The sequence below is a fragment of the Peromyscus maniculatus genome, chromosome 8 (assembly GCF_049852395.1).
Source record: "Peromyscus maniculatus bairdii isolate BWxNUB_F1_BW_parent chromosome 8, HU_Pman_BW_mat_3.1, whole genome shotgun sequence".
Classification (NCBI taxonomy): Eukaryota; Metazoa; Chordata; class Mammalia; order Rodentia; family Cricetidae; genus Peromyscus; species Peromyscus maniculatus.
This window is the reverse complement of record NC_134859.1, coordinates 73,967,932-73,995,918: the sequence shown is the minus strand read 5'-3', so window position 1 is coordinate 73,995,918 and position 27,987 is coordinate 73,967,932. Positions and strand designations below refer to the sequence as shown.

Genomic DNA, 27,987 nt, shown 5'->3' with positions numbered 1-27,987 from the left:
GTACTCACTTCAGCAGCACATATATTAAAGTTGGTGCCATACAGAGATTAGCATGGCCCCTGTGCAGGGATGACATGAAAATTCATGAAGGGTTCCATATTTTCAAAGATTAAAAGGAGTGGGTTGAGAAGGATTAATGGAATCCCAGTATAATTTAATATAGTATATTATAAACTGCATGCACAAGGTTCAGTCCCCAGCATTATATACAACCAAATATCAATACCATTATTTAAGTCTGTCTTTTTGTTGTGGACCTTTAGTTTACTTCTTGTATGGTTTTGTTTTGTTTTATGGTCCTAGAGATGCAACCCAAGGCTTCATAGTAACTGCTTTACCACAGAGGTACACCCCTGTATATGCCATGAGCAACCTGTGTTTATGTGGTTTTATTGCTGTTACTTGACTTTCCAAGGAAAAATTCCATGAATGTAAGTGACATAATTCTATGTCTATCTTCAAACCAAAAGTAAGGCGGGCGGTGGTGGCACACGCCTTTAATCCCAGCACTTGGGAGGCAGAACCAGGCAGATCTTTGTGAGTTCGAGGCCAGCCTGGTCTATAGAGCGAAATCCAGGAAAGGCTCAAAGCTACACAGAGAAACCCTGTATAGAAAAACCAAAAGAAAAAAAAAAAAACCAAACCAAAAGTATTTTAAGAAATAAAAAGTGTGGATGGTGTACATCCATAATCCCAGCATTTGGGAGGTGGAGGTGGACCAAGCAGGTGGAAGAAGAGTTCCAGGCCAATTGAGCCTACAGTGGGTGGGGGAGGGGGAGGGGGAGGGAGAGAGATGGAATGTAGTCAATGGCAGAGCATTTGCCTAGCATTCACAAAGACTTGCGTGGATCCCCAGCAACACACACACTAATTGTTTATATTTCTACTATGTTAAATTATTAGATCAAGTTTTTCTATAATTCTTTTGTTGCTGTTTATTTGTTTGTTTTGAGACAGGTCTCTTAAAACCCAGGCTGACTTTGAACTTGAGACGTAGTCCACAAAGATCTTGAACTTCTGATGATTCTGCCTCCACCACCAAATGCTGGGATTACAGCATGATCCACTATACCCAGTTCATACTGGTGTTAAGGATAGATCCCAGGACTTCCTGCATCCTAGGCCAGCAGCACTCTACCCGCATTCAATGTTCCTCCTGTTTCTTAAAGATTTATTTTAGTGTGTGTGTGTGTGTGTGTGTGTGTGTGTGTCTGTGTCTGTGTGTGTCTGTGTGTTGTCTGTGTGTGTCTGTGTGTCTGCACGCGCGCGCACACACACAAGTACATGGTCCTCAGTAGGGATGCCAGAGACATCAGCTCCTCCAGAAGCTGGAGTTTCCGACCATGGGTGCTGTAAGGCGAGAACTCCTTTTCTCTACCAGAGCAGTATGTGATCTCAATCACTGATCCATCACTCCAGCTCCTCTCCCCCTATTTTAGATCGAGTAAAGGCTGGTCTTGAACTCAAGGCAATCCTCCTGCCTCACCATTCTGAATGTTGGGATTACAGGGGTGTGACAATATGCTTGGTTCCCCCCCACACACACACACACCCTCTCTCTCTCTGATGGTGGTGCAAGCCTTTAATTCTACCACTTGTGAGGCAGAGGTTAGGGTATCTCTGTAAGTTCTACAGAGTGATTTCCAGGACAGCCAAGGCTGCACAGAGAAACCCTGTCTCGAAAAACCAATTTAAAAGAGGTGAGGGGGGAGGAAGGAAGGAAAGTGCTGGGCAGTGGTAGTGCACTCATTTAATCCAGCACTGGGGAGACAGATGAAGGCGGATCTCTATGAGTTTGAGGTCATCCTGGTCTACAAAGTGAGTTGTAGAGAAACTGTATCGAAAAACAAAAACAAAAACAAAACAAAACAAAAAAAGAATCCTGGTGCCTCAGCTTAAAAAGAAAGTGCAAGTATAAGCAACCACCCCCACTGAGCTGTTAGAAGAATCAGTCGGGTTTTATTTTTGACATATTCTTTGAAATGCAAACTGCATCCAAACTAGTTTTTGACATCTCAATCCCTATAGTCTCGAATTGAGCAAATGTAGGGCTAAGTAAGACCTTGGCAGGACACTAGAAAAGGCAGGGGGAGGGGAGGGGAGGGGATGAAAGCGGGGGTAGGGGGGGGACAGAGGATGGCCACGATGACACACCACACGGAACACGACACCGGAACTAAAATGAGAGAAAAGCAGGGACTGACGTGGGGAGGAGGTATTTCACAGCAGGACCAGGTCGGTTAGGATTAGCGAGGGACAGGAAGGAGGCTGGAGGAATCTCCCTCTCCGCCATGGCGGGGCCGGTCAGCTTGCGGGAACTTCTGATGAGAGAGTCGGCCTGGCTGGGCTCTGAGAGTCCCGGAGGTCCCCCCGCTGAAGGCGGAGGCAACGCGGCGGCCACGCCCGAGCCTCCGTGGAGGGAGGATGAGATCTGCGTGGTGGGAATCTTCGGCAAGACGGCTCTGCGCCTGAACTCCGAGAAGTTCTCTCTGGTGAACACTGTGTGCGACCGACAGGTTTTCCCTCTCTTCCACCACCAGGATCCTGGGGATCCAGGGCCTGGAATCAAGACGGAAGCGGTCGCCGTCGGAGAGGCCGGAGGAGCCGGCGACCCGGGGGCTGCCGCCGGGGATGCACTTCGTGGAGGTATGGCTACGGCGGAAGGTAACCGAGCCGAGCCTGGTCCCCAGGACTTTAGCCTTCTGCAGGCTTATTACAACCAGGAAAGCAAAGTTCTGTACCTTATTCTCACTTCCATCTGTGACAATTCACAGCTTCTGCGTGCGTGTCGGGCTCTCCAGAGCGGAGAAGCTGGTGGAGGCCTCTCTTTACCTCATGCAGAAACGCATGAGTTCTGGAAGCATCAGGAGAAGTTGCAGTGTCTCAGTCTCCTTTACCTCTTCTCTGTCTGTCATATATTGCTCCTGGTCCATCCGACTTGTTCCTTTGACATCACTTATGACCGAGTATTCCGAGCCCTGGATGGGCTGAGGCAGAAAGTACTACCCCTGCTCAAAACAGCCATTAAGGATTGTCCAGTCGGCAAAGACTGGAAGTTAAACTGCCGACCTTGCCCACCTAGACTCCTTTTCCTCTTTCAACTCAATGGAGCCCTTAAGGTGGAACCCCCTCGGAGCCAAGATACAGCTCATCCCGATAAACCCAAGAAGCATTCTCCCAAAAGAAGACTGCAGCATGCTCTGGAGGATCAGATCTATAGAATCTTCCGCAAGAGTCGAGTCTTGACCAATCAGAGTATCAACTGCCTCTTTACGGTACCTGCCAACCAAGCTTTTGTGTACATAGTTCCAGGAAGTCAGGAGGAGGACCCAATCGGCATGTTGCTGGACCAACTTAGGAGTCATTGTACGGTGAAGGACCCCGAGTCTTTGTTGGTGCCTGCGCCCCTTTCTGGACCGAGGCGTTATCACGTGATGAGACAGCACAGCCGGCAACCGCTCTCCTTCCACGTCGATAGCAGCACTTCCGGTGCTTCAGGCCAGCTGGTGGACTTCACTCTTCGAGAATTCCTATGGCAGCACGTGGAGCTGGTCCTGAGCAAAAAAGGATTCGATGACAGTGTGGGCCGGAACCCGCAGCCCTCCCATTTTGAACTCCCCACTTACCAGAAGTGGATCTCAGCCGCTGCAAAACTGTATGAGGTGGCTATTGATGGGAAGGAGGAGGATTTGGGCTCAGCCACTGGAGAGCTAACCTCTAAGATTTTAAGCAGTATTAAAGTCTTAGAAGGATTTTTGGATATAGACACAAAGTTCTCAGAAAACCGGTGCCAAAAAGCTTTACCCATGGCTCATAGTGCCTACCAATCCAACTTGCCTCATAATTACACTATGACGGTCCACAAGAATCAGCTTGCTCAGGCCCTTCGAGTATACAGTCAACATGCCAGAGGTCCCGCCTTTCACAAGTACGCCATGCAGCTACATGAGGACTGCTACAAATTTTGGAGCAACGGCCATCAGCTCTGCGAAGAGCGAAGTTTGACGGACCAGCACTGTGTACACAAATTTCACTCCTTACCTAAATCAGGTAGCTACAAAGTTTCCAACATTTTGCAATGAAAACTTGAGCTGTGCTTTTTATTATTATTGTGTGCTTGTGTGTGTGTGTGGGGGGGGGGTGCACCTGTAGAGGTCAGAGGATATGTGAAGTGGATTCTCACTTACCTTTACATGCCTACCTTTACATGGGTTCCAAGGATCCAACTCATGGAGTCAGGCTTGTACAACAAGGACTTTACCTGCTGAGTCGTCTCACTGGCACCTGAACTGTGTTTTTACTCTTGTTTTAAGATGATTTGTTTGGTATGTATTGATATGTTTGTTTTTTAAAGAACCCTGCAGAGATTTAACAGTAAAATCTTTTTTTCTTCCTTCTTTGTTTTTGTTCTTTTATTGTTTTGTTTTTTGTTTTTTTTATTTTTTTGAGACAGGGTTTCTCTGGGTAGTCTTGGCTGACCTGGAACTTGCTCTGTAGATCAGGCTGGTCTTAAACTCACAGAGATGCTCCTGCCTCTGCCTTTGGAATGTGTGTGCCAACACACCCAACTAGTAAATACCATCTGTTTATTTTTGTTTTTAAAATTGCATTGTGTGTGTGTGTGTGTAAATAGATTGTGTGCGTTTATAGTTATGTGAATGTCAAGACATTCGTGTGGAGGTCAGAGGACAACTTGCAGGACTCAGTCCCCTCCTTCTACTATGTGGGTCCTAGGAATGGAACTCAGATACCAGACGAGCCATCTTGCCAGCTCTAGCTTTAAATTTTATCTTTTACCTCTAAAAGGAAAATGTCACCCATCACTCATTTTTTTTGTATTTAAACAATGAACTCTAGTGAGTTGGTAGATGATAATTATTCAGAAGCATGAGGTTTCAGAAATACTTTTCATCTTAGAGTATTTGTTGAATTAAGAGGAATGTAATGAAATGAAAGGTCATCATGATGGGACACAGAAGGAAAAACTTCACTTGGAAATCCAACTTTTTATTTATTTTCGAGTCAAGGTCTCCCTGTAGACCAGGCTGCCCTTGTTCATAGAGATCCTTCTGCCTCCAGACTGCCTTACCGCTTCTGGCTGGTTCAACCTTTTAAGGTTAAGACAGCAGGTGTAGGTGGGAGACAGAGCACTTGCATTGCGTATATAAATGAGGCACCAAGTCTCATCTTCTGCGCTGAATAAAAGGGTAAAACTTAAGGCTTATGTATTTAATTAAGGTGTGTGTGTGTGTGTGTGTGTGTGTGTGTGTGTGTGTGTGTGTGTTTCTTAAATGCCCGTGAACTATCTAGAGAACTTGGGGAGTTGATTGTTGTAAACCGCAAGGTAAACTTGTCTTTGTGAGAGTAGTAATGACAGCTGCATCTTCCAGGAGAAAAACCAGAGGCGGACAGGAACCCTCCTGTGCTCTACCACAATAGCCGAGCCCGCTCTACGGGAGCCTGCAACTGCGGAAGGAAACAGGCTCCGCGAGACGACCCCTTCGATATCAAGGCCGCTAACTATGACTTTTACCAGGTAGGCTCTGAGGCGCTCTTTGTTACGGAATGTTATCCAATCAAAATACATATCCAGAAGCAGAATACTTAGAAATTCAATGGCAGTGGCATAAAAACAAGGGCAAGTGCGTGACATGCTCTTCTTGTGTGGTTGTTTGTTTTTTTCCTTATCCGTACTTTATGAATGTATATTTAGTATATAAACTATTAGAATGATACAGCTAGAGGATATTTTTAAAGATTTATTTGAAAAGAGGCCTTTTGTTTTGTTGAGACAGGGTTTCTCTGTGTAGCTTTGTGCCTTTCCTGGAACTCACTTGGTAGCCCAGGCTGGCCTGGAACTCACAGAGATCCGCCTGCCTCTGCCTCCCGAGTGCTGGGATTAAAGGCATGTGCCACCACTGCCCGGCTTAAAGGAAGTCAGACAGACCATCTGGAGCTGCAGTCATGGGCAGTCAGGTGCTGAGAGCAAAACCTTGTTCTTTTTTTTTTTTTTGTTTTTTGTTTTGTTTTGTTTTTTGAGACAGGGTTTCTCTGTCTAGTTTTGGTGGCTGTCCTGGATCTCACTCTGTAGACCAGGCTGGCCTCGAACTCAGAGATCCGCCTGGCTCTGCCTAGTGCTGGGATTAAAGGCATGTGCCACCACCACCCGGCTGAAAAGAGGCCTTTTAAAAAACTATTTAAGCCAGGCAGTGGTGGCGCATGTTTTTAATCCCAGCACTCAGGAGGCAGAGACAGGCAGATCTCTGTGAGTTTGAGGCCAGTCTGGTCTACAGAGCGAGATCCAGGACAGGCACCAAAGCTACACAGAGAATCCCTGTCTGGAAAAACAAGAAAGAAAGAAAGGAAGGAAGGAGGGAGGGAGGGAGGAAGGAAAAAAGGAAAGAAAGAAATTATTTATTTATTTTTGAGGCAGGGTCTCTATGTAGTCCTGGTTGTCTTGGAGCTTGCAGTGTAGACAGAGATCTGCCTGCCTCTGCTTCCCGAGTACTAGGATTAAAAACAGGAATCACCATGCCTGGCTTTGAAAGAGGCCTTTATTATCTAGCTTAAAAAAATCCACTAATCACAATTTTATTTGTTACTCCTTTTACTGAAATCAACCAAGAGACCAAACTTGGTTGATCGGCAGGCATCCACAGTGGAATATCTCCCAGGCATGCTACATTCAGATTGCCCCAAAGGTCTCTTACCCAAATTCTCCAGCTGGTCTTTGGTTAAACTCGGCCCAGCCAAGTCTTACAACTTTCATACAGGTTTGGACCAACAGGGCTTTGTTCCAGGAACAAACTATCTTATGCCTTGGGACATTGTCATCAGTGATATTTTTACTGAAGTATATATGTATCTGAATGTATATCATGTAATATGCCTATGGATGTCAAAAGAGGGTGCTGGACCCACTTGAGCTGCAGTTACTTAGTTTGTCTGAGTGTTTTGCCTGCGTGTGCCTGTGTGCACCACACATGTACCTAGCACCTGCTGAAGTCAGAAGGAGGCATGGATCCCCTGGAACTGAAGTTATGGGGTGAGCCACCATGCGGGTGCTGGAAATCAAAGCCAGATCCTCTGCAAGAGCAGCAGATGCTCTTACCCATTGAGCATCTCGCTGGATCTCCCTTGATAGGGTTTTAAACAGTAGTAAAAAGGGAAAAGTTGTGGTCATAAAACCACTTCCCCAAGCCGGGTGATGGCAGCACACGCCTTTAACCCCAGCACTTGGGAGGCAGAAGCAGGTGGATCTCTGTGAGTTCGAGGCCAGCCTGGTCTACAGACTGAGTTCCAGGACACCCAGGGCTACACAGAGAAACCCTGTCTCAAATAAAATAAAAAACCACTTTCCCAAAACAATTAAAAAAAAATCACTTTTTGTAAGTGGGTCAGTGCAGCAAACATGTCCAGGAACTCTTTGTGTCTTATTCTTATGGAACTAACAGTCACTGGGATTGAAAACAGAGCCCTGCCTTGAATCACTGCTTCAAAGGAATAACTCATACTGGATTCTTTTGGAATACAAAAAGAGTTCTTACTACTTCAATACCCAGAAAATTGTATTCACATACCTACCATCAAAGAAAAAAACTGCATGTTCTTCTTTGCTCTTACATTGATTGCTAGCCCTGCTTGTTAGAATAAAGTGTGTGTTGTTGTATTTGTTTTGAGACAGATGAGCACAAGATGGCCTGGAACTTGCTCTGTGGCCCAGGCTAGCTAACTCTGTTCTACTTCACCCAGCCTGCCCTCCCAAATACTGTTGTAGGCATGCACTACCCACCCTCTGCTCAGTGATATGTTTGGTTTTGTTTGTTTGTTTGTTTGTTTTTTGTTTTTTTACTTATGTAAGCATACAAAGAAGAATATATTATTTGAAATAAATGTATTCTTTTTTCTCCTTATAGCTCCTGGAAGAAAAGTGTTGTGGAAAACTGGATCATATCACTTTCCCCGTATTTGAACCAAGTACTCCTGATCCTGCCCCTGCTAAAAACGAACCATCTCCTGCCCCACCTGACTCAGATGCCGAGAAACTTAAAGAGAAAGAGCCTCAAACCCAAGGAGAGAGCACAAGCCTGAGTTTAGCTTTGAGCTTGGGCCAGTCAACAGATAGCCTAGGGACCTATCCAGCTGACCCACAAGCAGGAGGAGACAATGCAGAAGTTCATGGTCAAGGAGAAGTCAAATCTGACAAGAGACCAAACTTGGTTGATCGGCAGGCATCCACAGTGGAATATCTCCCAGGCATGCTACATTCAAATTGCCCCAAAGGTCTCTTACCCAAATTCTCCAGCTGGTCTTTGGTTAAACTCGGCCCAGCCAAGTCTTACAACTTTCATACAGGTTTGGACCAACAGGGCTTCGTTCCAGGAACAAACTATCTTATGCCTTGGGACATTGTCATCAGGACTAGAGCCGAAGATGAGGGAGACTTAGACACGAACTCCTGGCCTGCTCCAAATAAAGCCATCCCTGGGAAGAGAAGCGCCGTTGTCATGGGCAGAGGAAGGCGGCGGGATGACATAGCCAGAGCTTTCGTTGGCTTTGAGTACGAAGACTCCCGAGGCCGGAGATTCATGTGCTCAGGGCCTGACAAAGTCATGAAAGTGATGGGAAGTGGGCCAAAGGAGTCGGCTCTAAAGGCCCTCAACAGCGATATGCCCCTGTACATCCTGTCCTCATCTCAGGGCAGAGGCCTCAAGCCACACTATGCGCAGCTGATGAGGCTTTTTGTGGTGGTTCCTGATGCTCCTTTGCAGATAATCCTGATGCCCCAGGTAAGAAATAAAACCGCTGCCCTAAACAGACAAAACGGCAATGCTTTTCTTGGGGTGGTCTTCATGGGTAGCCCATGTTGCCTTGGAATTAGATGTGTAATCTTCGGTGACCTTGAACTTATGATCTTGTCTCTGCCTCCCATGTGCTGGGATTTTAGGCATGTCTCTTCCTTACTAACCGTGCTGTATCCCAAGCCCATGATGCTTATTTTGATTTTTGTTTGTTGGTTTGAGAGAGTCATGTGGTCCAGGCCAGCCTGAAACTCACTGTGTAGTTATGGATAACCTTGAACTTCTTACCTCCTGTCTCTACCTCCTCAGTGCCTGGATGGCAGGGTACACACCCACACCTAGTTTAGTCAGTGCTAGGGATTCAGTGAAGGTTTCATGTACTGAGCACTGTACCAACTGAGCAACACCCGCCACCCTTTGTTCTGATCATTTTTATTTATTTATTATTTTGGTTTTTTGAGACAAGCTTTCTCTGTGTAGCCCTGGCTAACCTGGAACCCAAAATATAGGCTAGGCGAACCTAGAACTCGCAGAATTCTAGGTTGCCAGATGTGCTATATCACTGAATTGCCTTCCAACCCCATATCTGCTTAAATATTTTTGTTTACACTTATTTATTTATCTATTATTTATTAATTTGTTGTTTGTGTGCACACTGGTATGCTAGGCGAGCCCTCTAATAAGTTAAATTCCCAGTACCTAATTTCTTTTAAATCCAAGATCTTTATTGATTTAACTATGACAACCATTAGTAAGAATTTAGTTTAACCATGGTTTTCCAAACACCTACTGATTTAGAAGTGCAGTCAAAAAAAAAAAGAAAGGAAGGAAGAAAAGAAAACAAGCTAGGTGAGGTGGCGCACGCTTTTAATCCCAGCTCTCAGGAGGCAGAGGCAGGTGGATCTCTGTAAGTTAGAGGCCAGCCTGGTCTACGGAGTGAGTTCCAGGACAGCCAGGGATATGGAGAGAGATTCTGTATCAAAACAACAACAAAACCTGGTCAGCCGGGCGGTGGTGGCGCATGCTTTTAATCCCAGGCAGAGCCAGGCTGATCTCTGTGAGTTCGAGGCCAGCCTGGTCTACAGAGTGAGATCCAGGACAGCCACCAAAACTACACCAAACAAACAAACAAACCTGGTCAACAGGAAGTGGAAAAGAGCACAGAGGGAGTAAGACACCAAGGGGACAAGGTGAGGACAAGGAAGTGCCAGCAGCTCCCGCCTTCCTGTTGAGTCTGGCTGCACGATCTGCAGTGGGTTTGAACCCACTGTTTGTTGACACTCAACTTTTAGGTGTTTCTTATTGAGAAATCTACAAGTAATTCTGTTACCTGTGTTTTTCAGGTTCAACCAGGCCCACCACCATGTCCAGTATTTTACCCAGAAAAACAAGAAATCACTCTCCCACCTGATGGCCTGTGGGTTTTGAGATTTCCTTATGCATATGTGACTGAGAGGGGACCTTGTTTTCCTCCCAAGGAGAACGTGCAGCTCATGAGCTACAAGGTGCTTCGGGGCGTCCTGAAAGCCGTGACACAATAGCTTCTCCCCGCGGTCAGTCTCTGACCAGAGCCTGGAGCCGACGTCTGTCTTGTTTGGGTGTGTGTGTGAGATTTTGTTTTTAAATGTGTGTTCTGTGTTTGCCCAAAACCAACATGTGTTTTGGTTAGAAGTGTTCAGTATTTGGACAATAATTGTTCCATTATTTCATTATATTGATATTTATTGTAAAATCAATAAAAGTTTGTTGTTCTAGAAAAGAATGGATATAAAAATGTATAGTTGATAGCTGTTTTCTCTTGTTTTGCTTTATTGTCGATACAAGGCATATTTTTATATTTCATTGTCAATATAAGGCTTATTTTTATTGTAATTTGGTGTTTCATCTTTCTGATAAAATGATGTTTCAGTTGGGATATTCCTTAAGATCATGCTTTTCTTTTTTCTCTCTCTCTTTTTTGGTTTTTCGAGACAGGGTTCTTTGTAGTCCTGGCTGTCCTGGAACTCACTCTGTAGACCAGGCTGACCTCGAACTCAGAGATCACCTGCTTCTGCCTCCCAAGTGCCAGGATTAAAGGTGCGTACCACTATACCTGGCCCTATTTATTTATTTATTTATTTATTTATTTATTGGTTTTTCAGACAGGGTTTCTCTGTATAGCTTTGGAGCCTGTCCTGGAACTCACAATGTAGACCAGGCTAGCCTCAAACTCACAGAGATCTACCTGACTTTGCCTACCAAGTGCTGGGATTAAAGGTGTGTGCCACTACCGCCCAGCCCTATTTATTTTTTATATGTGAATGTATGTATGTATGTATGTATGTATGTATGTATATGTACTACATGCATGCATGGTGCCCACTGAGTTCAAAAGAAGACATTGGATACCTTGGAACTGGAGCCACCATGTGGGTATGGGAACTGAACCCAGGTCCTCTGTAAGTACAAATGCTCTTAAACCAGGCAGTGGTGTGGGGCACACTTTTAATCTCAGCACTCAGGAGGCAGAGGCAGGTGGATCTGTGTGAGGCCGGCCTGGTCTACAGAGCAAGTTTCAGGACAGCCAGAGCTGTTACACAGAGAAACCCTGTCTTGAAAAAAAACAAAAACAAATGAACAAGTGCTCTTGATGGACAGTGGTGGCGCACACCTTTTAATCCCAGCTCTTCGGAGGCAGAGGCAGGCAGGGCTCTGAAGTTGGAGGCCAGCGTGAAACAACAGCAGCAACAAAAACCCCCAAGTGTTCTGGCTGAGCCATTTCTCTAGTCCCTGGCCTTGAACTCTCAAAACTCCTGCCTTGGCCTGTCTAGTACGGGGATAGGTGTGTGCTAATAAAAACTTTATTCAATACTAGGCATTGAACCTCAGGTCTCACGCATACCACTGAGTTACATCCAGTTCCTGTTGGTTCTTAATATTTGGAGACAGTCTCTAGCTGGGGCTAGCTTCGAATTCATTCTGTAGCCCAGGCAGGCCTAGAACTTAAAATCCTCCTGTCTCAGCCTCCAGAGTAGCTGGGATTACAGGCCTATATATCCTCAGTCCTGGCATAAATGTTCTTTAAGTAAATCCCTATTCCATGAAATAATTTGCTAAGTGGTTAAATCTTACCAATCTCTAGTAACTTTTCCCAACATACCACTGTATCACCGTTGTGGCTCTGCCATCAATTAGATACGTGCAAAATAAACTGAGACCCAAAGTAGTAATTGATTCTATTTTCCCAGATACATTGTAAATACTGTACTAACAGAATTAGAGACTCTAGTGTCAATGTATATGAAATATAGTGTTTATTACATTTCCAAAAGCTGTTACCTGACCCAGCAAGATGGCTTAGTAGGAAAAGGAACGGCCACCTCAGGTCTCCCATGGTGGAAAGACAGAACTCTTCCCCCATAGGTTTTTCTCTGGCCTTTACATGTGCACCCCCATACACACAAAACAAGTAAATATATAAAAAATAAACAATGAGATCAGGTCCAGCAGCCCTTGCCTGCAGATCCAGCTAATCAGCAAGATGAAGCAAGACAACTACTTGACCCTAGGAGTTTGAAGCCAGCCTGAACTAAACACGGTCATTTTGTTGTTGTGGATTGTTTTGTACCAGGAATCAAACCACTGGCCTTGAGGGGTTTGTACTTGGAAGACAGAGGCAGGTGGATCTCCAGCCTGGTTTTCATATTGAGTTCCAGGTCAGCCAAGGGAACAGTGAGACTCTGTCTCCAAAAATAACCGCAATACAGAGGCAAGCTGAACCCTGTGAATTTGAGGCCAGCATGGTCTACACAGTGAGACCCTGTCTCAAAACAAACCCAAGGCCTTGAACATGTTAGGAAAGTGCTCTATCATTGAGCCACGGCTACAAGCCTTTGTGGTTAGTTCCTTTGTATGAAATATGATTCACAGCTGGGCATGCTTATAATCCCAGCACTGGAGGCTGAGGCAGGAGAATCGGGAGTTCAAAGCTCTATCCTCTACTCCATGGTGAATTCAAATCTAGACTGGGCTAGGTAAGACCCTATCTCACAAAACCAACACCCTATCCCCTTAAAACGTAGTTCCTAGCGTTTTCGGAGTTTGTAATGTGTGAGATGAAAAAGGGAAATGGAAAATGTAGTTGCCAGTCTTTATAGGGAACGGCTTAGTTGCCAGTTTCCTTATTTATATTTATTTTGTGCTGGAGCTTGAATCGGTACGCTCTACTAACTGGGCTACGCCTTCCAGTCCCAAGTTTCTTACACGAACTGTTGACTCAACATTTCTCGAGTACGAAACGAACTCGAGGCATTAGTAACAATTCTTTGCATTTCCTAGAGTAGGGGCTAGGACTTGCCCTGGAATCCTCCTTTGATGTACACTTCCCAATTACGTCAGATTTTCCTGAAGGCTATTCCGCTTGAGGGATGCCCAAACAAAAACCAAACAAATAAAAACGCTGGCGAGTTTCCAACCTCTTGCCTCAGGATCTTCTTAGAAGCACGGGACTAGAGCTGCTGGAAGCCAAACGCTGCCTGCCGCAGCGCGCCTGCGTATCGGAGCCCCTTTGTTGCTCCGGCGCTGGGGTCGGGCTGCGCCTGCGTGTTGAGCCCGCACGAACAAGTGCGCTGCGCCGAGGGCACCGGCTGGGGGCGAGCAGATCTCGAGCAGCCGCCGGCGCCGCAGCCGTTGCTACCGCCGCAGCGCAGTGGGGTTCAGAGGCCCAGAAGGTGGTGACCCAGGATGTCGTCCACCGCGGCTTTTTGCCTTCTCTCCACCCTGGGAGGGTATTTGGTCACGTCGTTCTTGTTGCTTAAATACCCAACGTTGTTGCACCAGAAAAAGAAGCAGCGATTCCTCAGTAGGCACATCTCTCACCGCGGAGGTGAGAGGGGTCCCCAGAACCCGATGGCGGAGATTGGGGGTGGCTTCCTAGGAGGGAGATGATGGGGATACCGGAGAGGAAGAATGGGCTGCAGTGGCTGGAGGGCTTCCTCGGATGAGTCGTCCGGAGGGGAGGAAAGGAAAGGGGTCCTGGTGTCCGAGTCCTGGTGGGCGTCTCTGGGGAGCAAAGGTGGCAGGGCGTGTGTGAGGAGGGGAAGCGCAGGATGAGAGCGAGAAGTGGGGCGCTTCTCTGCCGATGGAAGGATGATCGCGAGGTCCCTTCTTGGCAGCCAGGCACAAAGCCGGTGCAGATCCAGGAGACACCCGCAGGGGGAACCAGGCACAGACTGCTTGGAACAAGCTGGTGGCTGAGTCCATGGGGAAGAGCTTGTGCTCAGGCAGGACTGAGGATCCGCGAGTCACCTGGAGCGAGCCGAGCCGTCTGCGTCTGCGATGCCTGGTGACCTGGCCCACCCTCCACGCATTTGTAATTGAGCTCTGGAGAGAAATGTCTCCAAACCAGGGACGTTTTCCAAGGTCACAGTGAGAGCTTGGACTGAAGTAGGACAGGGAACTTGGAGGGTTCTGGTTCCGAGGAATCCAAACCTAATACCTGTTTTTTGTTTTGTTTTGTTTTGTTTTTCATTTTAAACAGCACTATTTACCCCAGCGATGGTTCGTGGGTTTCTAAAAGACTAAAACATGATTTCGGTTATTCGTCAGTACTATTTTTCAAAAATGTTAATTTTTCTCTTGCAAAAGTATATTGCTATACGAATCGAAGGGAGTCCACTCTTATTTCCTACAACAGGCCACGTCTTTGCTTCTTCGTTACTGTTTAATAATGTGACTTCATTACATCTCAATCATAATGTTTAAAATATAAAATTGTTTGGTCGCTTTAAAATTTTCTTTTGGAGTGAATGTGACACCAGGTTTAAATAGCTTGAAATGGAGCCGGGTTTCGTGGCCTACGCCTTTAATCCCAGCACTCTGGAAGCAGAGGCAGGCAGATCTCTGAGTTTGAGGCTAGCTGGAATGAGTTCCAGGTCAGCTGGAGTGAGTTCCAGGATAGCCAGGGCTACACAGAGAAACCCTGTCTCAAAAAACAAAACAAAAACAAAAAAAAGAAAGAAAGAAAGAAAGGAAGGAAGGAAGGAAGGAAGGAAGGAAGGAAGGAAGGAAGGAAGGAAGGAAGGAAGGAAGGAAGGAAGGAAGGAAAGAGAAAGAAAGAAAGAAAGAAAGAAAGAAAGAAAGAAAGAAAGAAAGAAAGAAAGAAAGAAAGAAAGAAAGAAAGAAAATTGCTTGTCATGTACAGTTTAATGGTAAATTCTATAGCATAAAATTTGATGTAGTATAATGTTTTTTGGGTTTAGATTTTTCAAAGATGGGGTCTTGCTATGGAGTGCTGGGCTGGCCTGCAAGTTGCTATGTAGACCAGGCAGTTCTAAAACTCTGCCTCTGTCTTTCCAGTGCTGGGTTTAGTAAAGTCTTGGACCACTATGCTGGGACCATGACTTCTATTATGGCAAATATGTCATAGAAATACATTATCATTCTTTTGTATAATTTTATCAGTTCAACACAGTTTTCCACTTTTATTTTATTTTTTCAAGACAGGGTTTTTTTCTGTATAGTCCTGCCTGTCCTGGAACTATCTCTGTAGAGCAGGCTGGCCTTGAACTCAGACTGCCTGCCTCTGCCTCCCAAATGCTGGGATCAAAGGCATGTGCCCAGCTGGTGGTGATGGCTGTTTAATATGTCTGTGTATGGGTGTGCAGAGGTCAGAGAACAACATCAGACAGTGGTCCTTGTCTTTCACCTTGTTTGAAATGGAGCCTCTTGTTCATGTCTGGACTCACCAGTAAACTTGAATTGGGGATTGGAGCTTCTCCTAACTGGCCTCCCATCTACCAGTAGGGGCACTGGGATTACACACCAGATGCTGGTTCTGCTGCTTCTGTCTTATGCATGAGTTCTGGGTTCTGCTGCTTCTGTCTTATGCATGGGTTCTGGGTTCTGCTGCTTCTGGCTTATGCATGGGTTCTGGGTTCTGCTGCTTCTGTGCTTCTGGCTTATGCATGGGTTCTGGGTTCTCCTGCTTCTGTGCTTCTGGCTTGTGCACGGGTTCTAGGAATCTGAAGCAAATGATTTATATACTGTGCTATCTATCCAGTCCAGCCCTTGCCATTTTTTTTTTAAATAGTCTGACTGTAGACTTCAGGCTGGCTTTGAACAGAATGGCCTCAGCTTCCGAGTGCTGGCACCCCAGGTATTTGTCACCACCAATCTTCCTTTTGAGGATGATTCTTTTGTGGCTGAAGCTGTTGTCATAGTTTTTCATTGGTTTTATAAACAGCACACTAGCACGTTGTATGTCTTATATATGAGTTGTTAATGGTAATATAATGGTGGGCAGACAAAAACTACCAGAAAAGGAAACATTGATTCATATACAAAACATCTGAAATATTATAGAAGGAGATGAACCAATATTGCTTTCCTTCATAGCATTTAAATCTAGATCACCGGCAGGGCGAGGGGCAGAGGCACCTGCTGCCAGGCCTGGCAATCCAAGTTCAATCTGAGGGACCCAACATGGTGGGAGAGGAGAGCTGACTCCCACAATTTGTCTGACTTCATGCATGTGTGTGCGCACATGTGTAAAATAAATGTTTTAAAAAGAAATCTTATGTAGGGGGTGAAGAGATGGCTCAGTGGTTAAGAGCACTGGCTGCTCTTCCAGAGGACCCAGGTTCAATTCCCAGCACCTACATGGCAGCTCACTTGTCTGTAACTCAGGTTCTGGGGGATCTGACACCTTCACACCAATGCACATAAAAAAAAAAAAAGATAAAAAGTTTTAGAAAAAAAGCTTATGTAAGGATACAAAGTACAATGTTTCCTTATCTTATCCTATCAAAGATTAACCAATTCAAAGTAATTAGGAAGCACTACATAAAGGAGGGAAATTAATATAAACGGAAAACAGAGGAGGCTGGGAGATCACCCAGTTGGTAAGAGAACCCAAGTTTGATTCCCAGAACCTGGGTAAAAGAAGCTGGGGCTAGAGAGATGTTAAGTGGTTTAGTGGTTAAGAGCACTGACTGCTCTTCCAGAGGACCCAGGTTCAATTCCCAGCACCCACATGGCGGCTCACAACTATCTGTAGCTCCAGTTCCAGGGGACCTGACACCCATGGCAAAACACCAATGCACATAAAATAAAAAAATAAATTAATTAAAGGAAAAAAAAAAGAAGCTGGGTACAGTGAGTGGTATGTACATGTATTCCCAGTGCTGGGAGGTGGAGACAGACAGGTCCTTTGGTCTCTGGCCAGCTAGCATAATCTATGTGGTGAGTGTTGTGGGATATTCTGATCGTACTCTGATACACCCAAGACTGTCAACAAAGTTTACTTTGAATCAGAGGGCGCAGCTAGCTACTAGCTGACCAAAGTAGCCATAGAGGTTTTGGAGGACTGAGGACAGATAGAGAGATACAGGAAGTGGTATCGAGGGGCTTAGAAAGATTCTTGGCCCTTTTGGATTGAGGAAGGAGAGAGAGGGGAGGTTAGTGGTTAATTCTCCACTGTTTCTCTGATCGATCAGGTTCTTACTCTGATATCTGACTCCTGAGTTTTTATTGATAAAGATAACTAGATAAATGCTTCACCTGGTGCCCCATATTGGGTGCCATATGTAGTTGACTTTCTCATCAGGACCACCAGCCTCTTATTAGTGTGGCACATCTAGCTTGCTCCGTTGGGAAATCTGTGTACCTAGATTTCTCCTCCTCTTCCTCTCTCTGAAATCCTGCCTATCCTCTCTTGCCTAGCCATTGTCCTTTCAGCTCTTTATCACACCAATCACAGCAGTGCATCTTTACACAATGTACAAATATCTCACAACAGGTGAACTCTAGGCCAATGAGATATTCTGTCTCAAAAAAAAAAAGTGTTAGCAATTGAAAAATGACACCTAGAGTTTTCCTCCTAATATAAACACCCACCCATACACACACAATAAAAGTGTACAGTGAAACAATAAATAAAATTGATGATAGGGTAGTCCTAGAAGCTGGGAGGCTAAGGTAGTTAGGTTGTAAGTTTTAAGCCAGCCTGGTCTATATAGTGAGATGGCTAAAACACAAACACACTCGAGGCAGGACTATCAGGAGTTCAAAGTCATCCCTGGATGCGTATTGAGTTGGGAGCCACCTTGGGCTACTTAAGACTCCATCTGAATAAACTAATAATAGGGCTGGCGAGATGGCTCAGTAGATAAAGATGTCAGCTGCCATGACTAACAACCTGAATTTGATCCACAGGACTCACACGGGAGATGTGTTGGTTGGTTTGTGTCAACTCGACGCAAGCCTGGACATATCTGAGAAGAGGGAGTCTTAATTGAGAAAACACCTCCATCAGATTGCCCGTAGGCAAGTCTGTAGAGTGTTTTCTTGACTAATAATTGATATGGGAGGGCTCAGTCAATTGTGGGTGGTGCCATCCCTGGGCAAGTGGTCCTGGGTGGTATAAGAAAGCAGGCTGAGCCAGCTATGAGGAACAAGTCAGTAAGCAGCGCTCCACCATGGCTTCTGCTTCGGTTCCTGCCTCCAGGTTCCTGCCTCATTTGAGTTCCTGCCCCCGTCCTCCCTCAGCGATGGACTGTGACCTGGAAGTGAAAGCTGACAGCTGACACAAACCCCTTCCTTTTCATGTTGATTTTGGCAATGGCCTTTATCACAGACACTCGTCTTCTGACCTGCACATGCACACTGTGGCACGTGTGCTCCCACCCCACTCACATGAAGTAATGTGTAATGAAAATTGTGAGGAGCTGAGGAAATGGTACTTGCCTAACTAACATGCATGAAACCCCAAGTTTCCATCCCCAGACCCATGTAAGCCAGGAATGGTGGTACATGTTGTAATCCCAGCACTGAAACGTGGAAACAAAAGGATCAGAACTTCAAAGTCATCCTCAGCTGCATAGTGAGTTCGGAGCTAGCCTGGAGTTCACAAGACCCTGTCTCAAAAACACAGAATTGTTTAATTGTAGCTCTGAAAACTGTAGTTACTTATTAGAGAAACAAAAAATTAATTAGGCTGTTTCTATGAGTCACGTGATTATTATTTGAGAGAAAGTGAAATTCGAGCAAGTTCACGAGGGAGGACCTACCACTAAATGGTTCCTTGGAGAGGAACACTATGTTTCTTAATTAGTCCCTTAGTTACTCTGTGAGCTTCACCATATGAGTCCCAGTAATCCGCAGGGATAGTCCTCCTGGAATTCACTTCCTAGTTTTACAGCAAACAGAAGGATGTGGAAATCATTTACCTGTAAAACTGAAAAGTAAGAGCTATCTGAATAGCAACATGGCACCATGAAAGCCTGCCACAGAGTTCACGTTAAAAAGACAAGCTCAGAAATACTCATTTATGTGGCTCAAGTGCTAAGGTTTTGTTTTGGGTGGTGGTATTTTGTTATTTCATTTTGGGATCTCACTGTGTAGTAGTCTGGGCTAGCCTCAGACTCACAATTCTCCCTTGGCTTTATAAAGCTAAGTTTACAGTCACCACCACACCCTGCATTGCCATTAAAATTCTTAGGGAGCCGGGCAGTGGTGGCTCCTGCCTTTAATCCCAGCACTCGGGAGGCAGAGGCAGATAGATCTCAGAAAAAAGGGGAGGTGGTCAGTATCACCTATAATTATGTAAGGCATGGTAGCTCATGCATGCTAAGGCAGGTGGATTACTAAGAATTTGAGGGCCAGCCTAGGCTGCTTAGTGAGTTTCAGGCTACCTGGGCTAAAACCCTGTCTCTTGATTTATTTTATTTTATTTTATTTTATTTTATTTTTCTGGAACTCTCTTTGTAGACCCAGCTGGCCTCGAACTCACAGAGATCCTCCTGCCTCTGCCCCCGAGTGCTGGGATTTAAGGTGAGTGCCACCACATCCAGCTAAAACCCTATCTCAAAATAAATAAACAAATCACCCCCCCCCCCCCGCCACCTCCCACCCCCCCAAAAAACCTGAAAGTCGGGGCTGGAGAGATGGCTCCAGAAGTAAAAGTGCTTGCCAGGCAAGTGTAAGAATGTGAATCTGAACCCATGTAAAAGCCAGATGTGTACCACATCTGTAATCCCAGCGCTCCTTGGAGGAGGTGGCAGTCAGAGATAGGTGCTCAAGGGCCAGCTAGCCTGCCATAAGCAGTGGCCAAGCCACAGACACCGTCAAACACAGTAGAAGGCAGACCTGAAATTGTCATCTGATCCACACACACATGCTGTGCCGTCCCCTCACCCCCTTATTCACACACAAACATGCACGTACAGGGACGCATGCTTGCAAACATAACCCCTGAGAATTACCAAGTGGGTTATCATCCCAGCACTTGCGAGGTGGAGGCAGGAGGATCAGGAGTTCAAGTGTTTCCTCTATTACATAGTGAGTTGGAGGCCAGCCTGAACTACATGAGAACCAGTCAGAAAAGAAAAGAAAAAGAAAAGCTGGGTGGTGGTGGTGGTGGTGGTGGTGGTGGTGGTGGTGGTGGTGGTGGTGGTGGTGGTGGTGGTGGTGGTGCACGCCTTTAATCCCAGCACTCAAGAGGCAGAGGCAGGTGGATCTCTGTGAGTTCGAGGCCAGCCTGGGCTACAGAGAGAGATCCAGGACAGACTCCAAAGCTACGTGGAGAAACACTATCTTGGAAACAACAACAATAGCAGCAACCCTGAAAATTGAAAGGACAGCGTGATAGAAATCCAATTCCGGCATAGTTGGCTTCCTGGGCCCTGTAGCTGTAACCATGTCAAACCCGGCATTTGCTGACTTTGGTGTCCTGAACTTTCTCACTGTTCTTCAGCCTGTTCAGTATAAATTCAGCTTGGCATTTCTGGTTGATCTCTTCAATGATTTCACTGATTCACTGCATCAGTAGCTTTTCTCTGTAACTCTTCCTAGTTTCACAGGCTCCTTTCTGCGCTTTTCAAATGAACTGTCTACTGTGCGCTCTTAGGAGCTGCCCTGTGGAAGGCCACCTGACCGTGAAAGGATTGTGTTTCTTACGGTTTTTATGACCTTTGGGTTTGCAGAGTCTGAACACCTTGCAGTCTTTGTGGATGAATATCATGCGGTGCCTGGGGTAGATGAGCTCTGAGTCGAAATATTGACCCTCCATGGTCTCTGTAGTTTCTTCTACTAGGAAGCTAATAGGCATTATTAGTAGCCAGCAATTGAAAACCATTTCATCCTAAAATGGATCCTGGATAAATTGCTTTAAAAATTAGACATCAAGCTGGGCAGTGGTGGCGCACACCTTTAATCCCAGCACTCTGGAGGCAGAGGCAGGCAGATCTCTGAGTTGGAAGCCAGCCTGGTCTACAGAGAGAGAGATCCAGGACAGGCACCAAAACAACACAGAGAAACCCTGTCTCGAAAAACACCAAAAAAAAAAAAAAAAAAGATTGTGGGCTGAGAGCACAACTGAATTAAACAGCAGGTCTTTGAAAGAGAGTTTTTGTTTTTGTTTTTTAAATACTGTCTGATGTAGCCCAGGCTGGCCTCTGTCTCCTGGTCTTTCTGCCTTTGCCTTCCAAGTGCTTCGATTATAGACATGGGCTACCATGCCTGGTTTATAGTACCACAAAGTGCTGGAGAGTGAATGTAGGGTTTTGTAGACATTAGGCCCTCTACTAACGAAGCTGTATCTCCAGCCGTTAAAAGGAGCTCTGGAGGAATATCAGTGACCTCCATGGACAGTGAAGGAATCATTATCTGAAATCCATTCAATACATACTGGTTGACCTAAATCAGTGATGGTGCATGCCTTTGGGAGGCAGAGGCAGGCAGATCTCTGAGTTCAAGGCCAGCCTGGTCTATAGAGTGAGATCCAGGAAAGCCAGGACTACACAGAGAAACCCTGTCTCGAGAAAAAAAAAAAAGATGGAAAATGAAAAATAGAAGGATTCTACCCACTTCACACATATGCACACACAAACACACACACACACACGGCTCATTGTAATTTTTAGAGAAATAAAATGTTCAAAATGACAAGTAAATGAATTTAAACTCTGCGTTTCTACAGGTGCCGGAGAAAACCTGGAGAACACCATGGCTGCCTTCCAACAGTAAGTACATAAGAAGGGCGCCTGCCTCTTCTACCTGTCACTGAAGGGATGGGGAGATGTCCCTGAAGTGAAGGGAGACGGTGTATCCACTCACCTATAATAGCCGTCTCTACAGAATGTCTTTTTTATAGTTTGAGGGTCTGGCTTCTGTGTCATTGTAAAAGTAGTCCAGGTTTTGAGTAGTCCAAAATGCCTCGGTTCCCAGAGCTGGAAGCAGACATCTGTGACAAGGGACAGACTGTGAGTAATGCTAATTGGTAGGGTGCGGAAAGAGCAAATGAGCCACCTGTTACATTGGCTGCCGTTATGAATAGGATTGTGTGTCCTTGAGCCCCGCCGTAGTTTCTGTTCAGCAGGAACCTGCAAGCAGGCTTCTCCTTGGGACCCTCTTGTGTGCCCATGTTATTTTCTTAGTAAGATGAGTTAAATTGTTTCTATTTGTAATGGATTCACAGTTCGTACAGAGGCCTAAAGGCTTTGTCATGGTGGCAGACACTGAAGGAGACACGAGCCCTTGTTCTTTGTCTTGGAGCCGGATGATTACCATCAGCCTGTTTTCCCTTCTCTGAACAATGGGACAGGATATGAATCAAGGTCAATGAAAGGAAGACATTACCTATTCATACTTAGTGAGAAAAGAATTCTAATACAATTTTAAGCCATTTTTTTAAGTTGGGGTGGGCATCTCTCACTGTTGACCAGGGTGGTCCCATCCTAGGCAATATTGAAACATTTTATTTGTAATTAGTGCCAATCTGGAGAGTTGATCTGTTGTGCTAGAGATTGATCTGTGTGCTAACGTGTTCTGTGGCCGAGGTACCCCCACAGCCCCGCAGAATTTGGTCTAAGTTTCTGCTTTTCACCATTCAGTGACAGCTTAAAGATTGTTTTTCCCCGGCTTGAGCCATGAATGGCTCAGCCGTTAAGATAACTCATGAACTTTAGACCGACAGCTATGGAACCTGCATGGGACCGGACTAGACCCTCTGCACACAGGAGACAGTTGTGTAGCTTGGTCTGTTTGAGGGGCCCCTGGCAGTGTGATCAGGATCTATCCCTGGTGCGTGAGCTGGCTTTCTGGAGCCCATTGCCTATGGTTGGATGCCTTGCTCAGCCTTGATGCAGTGGGAGGGGCTCGGTCCTGCCTCAACTGAATGTACCAGGCTTTGCTGACTCCCCATGGGAGGCCTTACCATTTTGGAGGAGAGGGTGGGAGAGGTGGGAGAAGAGACTAGGGGGGAGCAGAAGGAGGGTTGAGAGGGGGATCTGTGGTTGGTATGTAAAATGAATAATTTTTTTTTAAAGAAACATAAAAAGCTGGGTGGCAGCAGCGCATGCCTTTAATCCAAGCACCCAGGAGGTAGATCTCTGTGAGTTCAAGGCCAACCTGGTCTACTAAATGGTCCCAGGACAGTTAAGGCTACACAAAAAAACATGCCTGAAAAACAAAACAAAAAAAAATTTGGTAAAGGAGACAGCACCCTTCGTAGTGAGCATAGAACCCAAGACTAAAGAATTGTACTGCATAGTGTATGCAGAGTTAACCAAGTCTTTGGGTATATAAAAATCCGGCGTTTTGTTTTTTGAGATGGGTTCTCATAGACTAGGCTGCCCCTAAAGGATATGTATCCAAGAATAACTTTAAACTGACTCTCCTACCTCCATCTCCTGAGTGCTAAGATTCCAGGCATGGACCACCACACCCTGCAAAACCTGCTTCTTAAGAGCTAATCAAACTAGGTTATTAAACTGGGCCACATAGGTAAATATGAAGAGGACAATGTAATCCTTATTGTACTTATATAATTTGGCATATAGTCAAAATAATTAAGTTTGTCCTGGCGCTCGTGTGTGTGTGTGTGTGTGTGTGTGTGTGTGTGTGTGTGTGTGTGTGTGTGTGTGTGTAGATTGGCAGGAGTCAGTTTTCTCCTTTCTCCGAGTGGCTCCTTAACTCATGGAGCCATCTTGTCAGTCTTCTGCTTCTCTCTCTCTCTTCTTTTTTTTTTTTTTTTTTTTCCCAAGACAGGGTTTCTCTGTGTAGCTCTGCCTGTCCTGGAACTCTCTCTGTAAACCAGGCAGGCCTCGAACTCACAGAGATCCGCCTGGCTCTGCCACCCCAGTGCTAGGATTAAAGGCATGCGCCACCACCGCCTGGCTCAAATCAATTTCTTAACAGGATCTTTTGGCTCAAATCAATTTCTTAACAGGATCTTTTGGGAGTTTTTATTTTATATGTTTTTGTTTATGTTTTTAGTTATGGGTTTGAGAGGTGCCTCAAGAGTTAACGGTTAACAGCTTTTGCAGAAGCCCCTCCCAGCTGCCTGCCTCCAGCTCTAGCTCCAGCATCCTCTTCTGGCCTCACAGCTGTGCTGGGAACCAAACCTGGGCCATCTGTACCAGCAGTACACATTCTTTCCTGCTGAGCCGTCTCTTCGGCCCTTGGAAGTCTTGTGCATCGCTTCTGTGGAGTTGTTGTTTTGTTTCATTTTTTTTTTTTAACATCTTTCTTTTGATTTTTTTTTAACATCTTTCTTTTGATTTTTTTTTTTTTTTTTTTTTTTTTGGTTTTTCGAGACAGGGTTTCTCTGTGTAGCTTTGCGCCTTTCCTGGGACTCACTTGGTAGCCCAGGCTGGCCTCAAACTCACAGAGATCCGCCTGCCTCTGCCTCCCGAGTGCTGGGATTAAAGGCGTGCGCCACCACGGCCCGGCTCTTTTGATTTTTTTTTAACATCTTTCTTTTGATTTTTTTTTTTTTTTTTTTTTTTTGTCCAAGGTCACATATAACCAAGACTCATAATCCTCAACTTGCCATGTAGCTGAAACTGGACTTGAACTCCTAATCATCCTGTTTTCACCCCCAAGTGCTAGGGTTACAGATGTGCACCATCATGTCTAACACCTCTCTCTCTCTCTCTCTCTCTCTCTCTCTCTCTCTCTCTCTCTCTGAGACAGGGTCTGTCTATGTAGTACTGGCTGTTTTGTAGCTCACTTACATAGACTAGGCTGATCTTAAACTCATAAAGATCCTCCTGCCTCTGCCTCCTGAATGGACTGGTACGATTAAAGGTGTGTGCTAGCATGTCTGGCTAATGCATCTGATTTCATTCATATGCACAGATGATAAATATGAAATTCTCCTGAAAAAATTGAGTTGAGGATACAGTTTTGCCTTATTGCACATGCACTCAAAACAAGTTCAGGCTCAGTCTCCCCTGTATCCTGATGTATCAGGGACACATTTGAATAGAGACTGCCCACGTTTGATGGTCATTAAGGGGAAGGGAAACTTATTCACACGGGTTATACACATAGCCCAATGCAAGTAGGGGATGAAGAATGCTGTACTAGATGTGTTATTCAGAGGTGTGTGTGTGTGTGTGTGTGTGTGTGTGTGTGTGTGTGTGATTTTCAGGCAAAGGAGCTAGGCTTCCAATGAATTAGAAGAGTGTGGGAGTGGGGTGTGCTGTATGTCACCTAAGCCAAGTTCAGTCTGCTGACTAAACTATTCCCTGTGCAAGCTGCCTCAACAGGTCCCACAGTGTACCTAAGCTGACCTAGAACTCACTATGTAGCCTAGGTTGGACTCATCTGGAGACATTCTCAGGCCTCAGCTTTGCAAGATTTCAGGTGTGAGTTATGATATTATCCTTTCCTTAGTGAGTTTTGCTGTTGAATGTGTGTTCATACACTTATTAGCCATTTGTAAAGCCTAATTAGTGAAATACCCTATTGTGTACAGTCTCCTCTATGATTCCCAGTTTGATGTGGCTCTGAAGCATTCTCTTACACACTTAAGTTTAGTGATTCAATTTCATCTCTAGGATTTCTATTTGTCTTCACTGTGATCATTTCTATGTCTCTGACAAACTTCTTTTGTTCATGCATTATTTTCCAAACCCATACATTCATTCCTCTTTTCCCTCCTATCTCTTCCTTTTCATTGTTTTGTTTTTGTTGTTTTGTTTTTAGACAGAATGTCATGTATCCCAAGCTGTCCTTGAACTTCACCCCATGTAGCTGAGGAAACTCCTGAGTCCTGGGATTACCCAGGCATGCACCAGCTCACCTGGTTATTCGTCTCCTTGCTGTCATTTTCTCCAGCTCCCTTTCCTTGGAATCCATTGTTGGAGTCTGATTTTATTTTCCACTCTGCTATCTTCCTCCCTCCTCCCGAATGCTGGGATCACAGGAATGTACCACCAGACCGCCCAACAGTATGTTAGATCAAGATGATTAAAGCAGCCATTTTTGTCTTGTTTCTTGATAATTTCATTTTATAGATATGGAAATACAGGCCATAAGAGGAAAATCTGCTTGCTCTAAGTTATGCTAATGTGTCAGGAATTGCCACCCAATTTCTTCATTTCTAGTCAAGTATTTTTTCCCACTATATTGAAATGTCAGAATTAACCATAGCCGCTTTAGAAGAGACAACATGATTCACTTACTGTAAGCCACAACATTGTAAAGCTTATCTTAAGATTACAACATCACATTGATGAATGATGATAAATGTGGTTGAGCTAGTACAGTGTTGTGGGGTATCCTGGATTTTAAAACCAAAATTTTCATCTCTGACACATGTCAACGTTTACCAGTTTTCTCTTCTGTCTTCAGTGCAGTTACCATTGGAACTGATATGTTAGAACTGGATTGCCATATCACAAAAGATGAACAAGTCGTGGTATCACATGACGCAAATCTGAAGAGGTCAACTGGGATCAATGTAAATGTCTCCGATCTCAAATATTGTGTAAGTAAAAATAAACAATATCATTATATTTAGGGGAAATATTTTGAAGGCAGAAAAGAGCCAGATGTCACTACAATAAATATTTTTGGAAATCGTGATGATTAAACTGGTTTAATGGCTCACAGCTATAATCCCGGCACTTGGGAAGCATGATTGTCCAAGGCTTGAGCCTAGGCTGGGCTCCTGTCTCAAAACAAACAAACCAATAGGCGCCAGAGAGACAGCTCCATGGTTGAGAGCACTGTCTACTCTTCCAGAGGACCCTGCTTCCATTCCCAGTACCCATGTGGTACCTCACAACTGTAACTCCATTCTGGGGGATCCAACACACTTTTCGGGCCTCTGTAAGTATGAGACATGTAAGTGGTGTACAGACATGCATGCAGGCAAAATACTTACACGCATAAAATAGAAAACAAGTAAATAAAACTCAAACCAACAAAATCCTTAAAGAATGACAGTGATTAAAATAAATGAAAAAGGAAAAAAAATGTTAAAATATCTTGGCATCCAGCAAGGAATCTGTATAGTTCAAACGCATCTGTGGGGGCCTGCTTCATTTTTTTTTTCTTTAGAAAGAGTCTCATGTAGCCCAGGCTGGCCATGAACTCCCTGTGGAACTGAGGATAATCTTGAACTTCTGATAATTCTGCTTTTACTTCCCAAATGCTAGGACTGTAGGTATACACTACTGTCTTAGTTAAGGTTTCTATTTCTGTAAAGAGATCCATGAACACAGCAACTCTTATAAAGAATTCATTTAATTGTGGTGGCACACTTACAGTTTTACAGTTCAGTCCTTCATCATCATGACAGGGAACATGACAACATGCAGGCAGACACAGTGCTGGAGTAGTAGCTGTGAGTTCTACATCTTGCAGGCAGCAGGAAGTCAACTGAGACATTGGATGGTATTCTGAGCATGGGAAACCTCAGTGCCCGCCCCCATAGTGACACACTTCCTCCAATAGGCCACACCCACTCCAACAAAGCCACACCTCCTAATAGTGCCACTCTTTATGAGATTATGGGGGCCAGTTACATTCAAACTATCACAACCACTGTGCCAGTTTATAGGGGTGCTGACGATAGATCCCAGGGCCTCAGACACACTACCCAAGCACTCGGCCAACTATGCCATATTTATCCCCACCCCCAAAATTCCTTCTATAAATATTTTGATAAAATTATACATCATCAAATGTGAAATTACATTACAATTCAAGTTGTTTATTTGACTCACGTTTAATATAGGAGTTAGTTTTAGCCTTCCAATGAAGGAAAGCATCATTTAAAAATCTGTTCAAAGGCCATCGAGATGGCTGAGCAGATAAAAGTGATTGCCAGGAAAGGCAGACACCCTGAGTTTGATCTCCAGAGCCCAGATCAAGAAGCCAGATGAAAGGAAAGGAAAAATAAAGTGCTGTGTGTCTG

The 27,987-nt window shown here is 45.0% G+C and overlaps 2 protein-coding genes and 1 non-coding gene across 5 annotated transcripts in view; all 3 read left to right on the top strand.

Moving 5' to 3' along the window:
* Positions 1 to 104, top strand: LOC121831861 (U6 spliceosomal RNA). Its single transcript, XR_006075463.1, has one exon. It is a non-coding gene; the product is annotated as a U6 spliceosomal RNA (small nuclear RNA).
* Positions 105 to 1,947: 1,843 nt separating this feature from the next.
* On the top strand, positions 1,948 to 10,726 carry Smg8 (SMG8 nonsense mediated mRNA decay factor). Its single transcript, XM_006983204.4, has 4 exons — positions 1,948 to 4,050; positions 5,391 to 5,536; positions 7,917 to 8,789; positions 10,145 to 10,726. Exons 1-4 carry the CDS (start codon positions 2,292 to 2,294, stop codon positions 10,340 to 10,342), a joined length of 2,976 nt encoding a protein of 991 aa, XP_006983266.1. The 5' UTR covers positions 1,948 to 2,291; the 3' UTR covers positions 10,343 to 10,726.
* Positions 10,727 to 13,292: 2,566 nt separating this feature from the next.
* The window catches only part of Gdpd1 (glycerophosphodiester phosphodiesterase domain containing 1), a 39,068-nt gene continuing 24,373 nt past the window's right edge, over positions 13,293 to 27,987 (top strand). For 2 of the 3 annotated variants that reach the window (XR_013053072.1, XR_013053071.1), the window contains exons 1-3: positions 13,375 to 13,665; positions 21,757 to 21,799; positions 26,418 to 26,553. Coding sequence is in view for 1 of the 3 variants with exons in the window: in XM_076577626.1 (XP_076433741.1) it covers positions 13,524 to 13,665; positions 21,757 to 21,799; positions 26,418 to 26,553 (321 nt within the window). In the remaining 2 variants the exon portion in view is untranslated. Of the gene's footprint in view, positions 13,666 to 21,756; positions 21,800 to 26,417; positions 26,554 to 27,987 lie in introns of all 3 variants that reach the window. The other variant, XM_076577626.1, reaches the window with a different exon arrangement.